The 6,183-nt window shown below is 39.1% G+C and overlaps 1 protein-coding gene across 1 annotated transcript in view; it reads right to left on the reverse strand.

Annotated features, from left to right (window-relative positions):
- Positions 1-1,989, reverse strand: part of LOC127115314 (uncharacterized) — a 40,524-nt gene extending 38,535 nt beyond the window's left edge. Inside the window, exon 1 of the mRNA XM_051046893.1 lies at positions 235-1,989. Within this exon, the coding sequence (XP_050902850.1) occupies positions 235-1,989 (1,755 nt within the window). The remainder of the gene's footprint in view (positions 1-234) is intronic.
- Positions 1,990-6,183: the final 4,194 nt, after the last annotated feature.

Genomic DNA, 6,183 nt, shown 5'->3' on the forward strand with positions numbered 1-6,183 from the left:
ACCTCAGATGATTAGTGATCAATTCATGAGACCCTCAAGCTTGAATCTTTTAACCTCTCTATCTTCTGAGAAAGACCTAGGAGGATGACTTGCTTATTTCACATGACATGCAAAGATGTAATGCCTAATGTCCTACATAATGAAATGCAATATGCTAAGCTAGTCCCAAGAGAGGAGGGCAAATTTTGAGGTGTTACACTCAGCCATCCCCTTGTTGCAGTTATCAGTGAAAACCTGCCCAGAGGCTAACATTTTTGTCCATTGATGGCCTCTTCTACCAAATAGTGATCCTAAACGATAGTACGTAGATTTGACCAACGCAATGATTGGAAGGTTTCGAGTTTCTTTTAGCACCGAGTTCATTGCTTCTACTAGGTTAGTTGTCATGTGACCCCAGTGTTGCCCTCCGTCAAATTCCCTTGCCCGTTTCTCCCGAGGGATGTTGTCTATCCATGATAAAGCGTCGTTCTTTGTTCTTCGGATTTCCCCCCGATAGTAGTTAAATTTTGCCTCTGTTAACGCATAACCCATGTTAACAACTATTTTGCGCAGATCCTTGTCTTTAATATCGCGCATGAAGTTTTGTGCGATGTGTCTAATGCAATAGACGTGTGATGATGGAGGATACTGCCATCCATTTTCCGGATTGTTGTATGCACTCTTTATCGGTTCATGCCTGTCTGATATTAGGCATAGATTTGCTTGGGGGGTAACGTGTATTCTTAAATTCTTAAGAAAGAAACTCCAAGCTTCCTTTGTCTCACTTTCAACCAATTCGAATGCTATCGGAAATATGTTCCCGTTCTCATCCTGTGCCACAGCCATCAACAGAGTCCCTCTGTACTTGCCATACAACCATGTTCCATCAACCTGCACAATTGGTTTACAATATGCAAAACCACGTATACATGGTCTAAACGCCCAAAATAGACGATGAAATATCCTTTGGTCACCCAAGTATGAACCATCATTTGAAATCACAGGTAAGGATTGTAATTCTATAATGGTACCTGGTAGATATGTTTTCATTACCAGTATCCACTGCGGCAGATCGTTGTAAGATGTCTCCCAATTTCCATACAACGACTCAATTGCCTTACACTTTGCAATCCATGCCTTTTTGTAGGATATGATATACCTATATTTCTCAGCAACATGAGCGATGATAACCTTCACCTTAAGAGAAGCGTCCCGATTTACAAGCTCCATTATGCTCTTACTAATCATTTCTGAACTGAGTTTTGTATGGTCTTGTGACATGGAAGTGTTTGTGCACGTATGAGGCCCACCAGACTTACCAACTCTCCACCTTGAGTTGCCCTTACGCAAAGAGACCCTGCATTTGAAATTGCATGTTGAATTTCTACATATGATGACAAAACGTACATTGTCAGATTTAACCACAGAAAAATCTAGACTACGTTTTATATGCCATTGTTGCAACGCCAGAACACACCCTTCCTTATTTTCATACTCGATGCCCTCCTCTATTTCTTCAGAATTGTGAGTTGGTATGAAACTTCCGAAAACGGAGATTGGTTCAGCATCATCCAAACTTATATTTTGCATGTGCGCAGGTGGGTTGTACAAACTAATTGGTTGCGCTCTTAGTGCAATGGTCGGTGTGTCGAATATGTCCTCATTGCCATCGTCATCGCTAACACCAAATAGATCTTCAAATCGAACCTCCTCAAGATCATCCTCACTATTCTCGCCTACCTCTTCATTTGGTATGAAAGGTTCATTATTTTGAGTCGGCTCTTTGTCAATGGCTTGAATCATTCCATAGTCGTGTGACTGTACAGATTGCGTTGGATAACCGAGATTTTCGTTGTGAGTCGGTTGTTCTTCAACATCTTCATTGTGACTCGGTTGTTCTTCAACATTTTCGACTAGACGAACATATATCTCAATGGTGGGTAATTGAGATAATGTTACATGACATTGAAACATCGACTTGACATCTTCGTCGGTCTCAATGGGTGTCATTATGTAAAAGACGGTATTATCATCTCCATTAAATAATGGATGACGATAAATGATGTCTTCAACATAACGTTGCAACTTTTTTTCAATACGGTCTTTTAAATGATGGAAGTCGGAGTTGATGTGGATTTTGAACATATGCAAATTCGTATTGTAAAATGAGAATCCCTCACTTGGATCTGTGAAAAGGGACCCTTCGGAATGGATAGACACAATTAAATTTCTTTGAGCCATGAATGTGGAATATTTGGTTTGATTTAGGAGATATAAATGTAGACTTGGTTTGGTGAGAATGAATGAAGATGTTAGTGGTATTTATAGTAAACCAAATCCTATACAAATCACATGCAGATATTCATTTAATAAGAAGAGAGAGAAAGCGTGATCCCTAGGCTGTACTAGCTCGTCCATTCATTGGGCGAGCCAAAACCCTAAAAGACTAAACTCGTCATTCCATTGGACGAGCCCATACGACAAACAAATCACCTCGTCATTCCATTGGACGAGCTCATACATACCAAAGCTTAACTCGTCCATCAAAGTGACGAGCCTGAAAGCAGGCTTTTGGGCAGTGAAACTTCTCATCAACGTGGGAATCTCTTCTTGCAGGATTCCTTACCAAATTTTTTTGCATGCATTCCATGCAATGTCCAATCACCCATTAAAATTAAAACCAATATATTTATCATATTTTACTACTATAAATAATCCTTACCTCTACCATTCCTTTTCATCATCTACCTACAATTTCTATTTCACAAATACTTACTCTCTTCAAATATTTACTCTCTATAAATATTCACTATCTTCAAATCCAAAATGTCTTTGTTATGGATGGGCGAATCACACCGTGGGACGACGACAAACATTGCCGAATACGTAAGTCTCTTTCAAATCTATTTCACAAATTCAATATGTAAATTTCACATCAAATATTCATTACCATTTTTTATTTTAATTTCAGCAAGACGGTAGGTTTCGGGTCCATTCGCATACATACATTCAACCAAGTGCGGTTATAATACCGTATTTGGAACTAGCCGGTTTTGCAAATGTGGCCAAGATTGCAAGTCTAAAAGTAGACTCTAAACTAATTGTTGCATTGTTAGAGAGATGGAGACCGGAGACACATACCTTTCATTTACCAACAAGTGAATGTACTATCACACTAGAGGATGTGAGTATGTTACTTGGTCTCCGAATCCATGGTAAAGCTGTTAATGGCCCAACAAACGTAACCAATGATGTTTACATGGAGAATTTGGGCATCGAACCAACAGCTTCGGATAAAAATGGGGCTTCTGTCAAAATAGTTTGGTTAGAAGCAGTATTAACACAACTCAAAAATAACCCTAACCCGACCGAGGCAGAAAATATTCTTCATGCAAAAATTTATATTTTACTTTTAATTGCTACTTTTTTAATGCCAGATAAGAGTCACAATTTGTTGCATTCTTCTTGGTTACCTTTAGTAAGAGACCTTGAAAAATGTAATACATACAGTTGGGGTTCTGCTTGTCTGGCGACACTATATAGACATATGTGCAAGGCAGCCCATAAAGGAGTCAAGAGCATAGGAGGATGTGTTGTATTACTAACTGTATGGGTATTCACAAGCATACCATTGTTAGCCCCGGTTAGTAACGAGGTTCCATCACATCCTTATGCATTAAGGTAACGATTTTCATTTAAATGCAATTTATATTTCTCAAAATTATTTATACGTCGCTTTAAGGTATTTTCTTTTAATATGCAAGATGGTGCAAACGAGGTATGAATTATGGAAATAATCCTCGTCATCATCTATGAGGGTACCGTGTTGCAATAGAACACATGGAAAAAAACAATGTAAGAATGATTAATTATAATATTCAACTTATTTAAATTTATTTTATACATTCTAATAGTTATATTTCTTTTAACAGTTTATTTGGAGGCCGTACATACAATATCCAGTGCCTGATTATAATGACAACCGAGTTTGGAGTGCAACAACATATATGATATGTTTCTTTACCGTTGAGATGCATCAGACAGATCGAATCAAACTCCAATTTGGATTTGAACAACAAATACTGTCTCAGCCAAGATGTCTAAGTGAACACCATAACATGACTATGGTCCAAGCTTGGGACACACATTGGTAAGATTTAAATAAAGAGTTGAAAGAATGGAAAAGAAGAAGGCATTTGGTGTTACAAGGAAACTCGGTAATTGGTGAGTCTAAGTCGGGTAGAGAATACATGAATTGGTTTTTATCAATTCCTTTTATGCACGTTGCTCCGACACAGTTTTTGAATGATCCCCGTCAACGTGTAGCTTCTTCAACCCAACAAACAACATCACCCCCACAACGACATAACCAACCATCATCCTCAGCTCAACAAACTTACCAACACACCCAGACCACACAACAACACACAATTTATTCCACCTCAACCCAACACCATAATCCCCACACTCCATTCCCTCAAACAAACTACTATTACAACCAACAATATCAACAACAAACCAACCTACGCCTACCAATACAATACACTCCAATTCCTCAATCCAACTTTGAATACTCAAACCCTCATTCTCAACCCCGACCTTCTAACACCATATTCGCACATCCCACTCCCACATACAACCCCGATGATGTATATTATCCTCCTATCCAACACACCCAACCCGACACCTACACACAAGCCACACATTCACTACCCAACTTTGACCTCACCGATGACCATCTAATGAATATGCCTTCTTTTCGCATTCAAGAACTCGACGGTATGGATATGCCTCCAAACACATCACAACAACATCAAAGTCAACAACAACATCAACAACAAGACGCCCATGATGAATTGTCTTCCGACTCATCTCCGTCTCCCGCAAGACAAAGACAAGAAGATTTGGGCAAGGGAAAACGCAAAAAAGTTGGCACAAGATGTGGAACAGGCGGTCACTATAAATAAAATGTATTCCTTCCATTATATCAATAAAATGTATTTCTTCCATTGTAATTCTTAAAAAAATAAATTATTTCTATTATTAATATTATAAAAAATAATCATTTTTATTATTAATATTTTAAAAAAAACAATATTAGAAAACTATTATTATTATAAAAACTATTATTATTAACATTTTATTTTAAATATTTTTATAAAAATATTATTATTATTTTAAAAAAAATCAATTATATTAATTAAATATAGAATTAATTAAAAAACTATTTAATAATAATTAGAAAACTATTTAATAAAGTTTAAAAAAAAAAATACTTCCTTCACTAGCTCGGCCAATGAATGGTCGAGCCTACACAACGCGTTATGGGCTTCACACACTCGCCCAATGAATGGACGAGTCCAATAAGAAAAAGGGGGCAAATTGGGAATTTTTTTCAAAGTGGGGTATAATGGGAGATTATTTTCAACATTGGGGAAGTTAGGGAAAAAAGTCCCTATACTCTCCACTTCAAACGAACAAAACCCTCCACTCTCTAACAACCCCTTCGCCGGAAACCGTTACGCCTCCGTATTCCGTATGTCAACAACCACACGTAACCCTCTCACAACGCCCACCCACCATGATCTTCTTTCCAAAAATGCAACCACCGCACCACATGCCGTAAAATCCTCACAACCGCCGCCGACTGCTCTACTTCTGAATCCAGTCTCACCTCCACGCCAACGTACAACCGTCGTCCTCCTTCAAACCACACCCGACCTCTACTCGTCGCCGCGATCCACCTCCATCCAACCGAAAAAAAACTCCCTCGTTTGCAGATTCACCTCCACGCGTCCTCCATCACAACGTCGACCGCCACTTCCATTGTCGGTCTTCCCCAAAACGAACCGTCGCGCCTCCGACGACGACGCATCCACCGCTCATCTTCAACAACTCACTTCCGTCTACCGCCACCGTCGTTCCGGCATCGCCGCCATCAACCAAACTCATTCGCACCTTACACTGTCCGTCCACACGGAACCAACATCGAACAACAACTCAGCCTCTTATTCCAACTCTATTTCGGATGGCTTCGAGTTGGCAAGGCGTTTTAGATTGGACGACTGTTTGGTTTTGATTCTTTTGTTTATGCAGGTAATGGTTTGGAATGAAAGGCTAAAAAATACCGGATTCACTTCACCAACTATGGAGTTTCGAGTTCAGCAAGCACTTTGAGACATTGGCGCCCTATTTCCACTGTCT

Source organism: Lathyrus oleraceus, chromosome 1 (genome assembly GCF_024323335.1).
Source record: "Lathyrus oleraceus cultivar Zhongwan6 chromosome 1, CAAS_Psat_ZW6_1.0, whole genome shotgun sequence".
NCBI classification, from domain to species: Eukaryota; Viridiplantae; Streptophyta; class Magnoliopsida; order Fabales; family Fabaceae; genus Lathyrus; species Lathyrus oleraceus.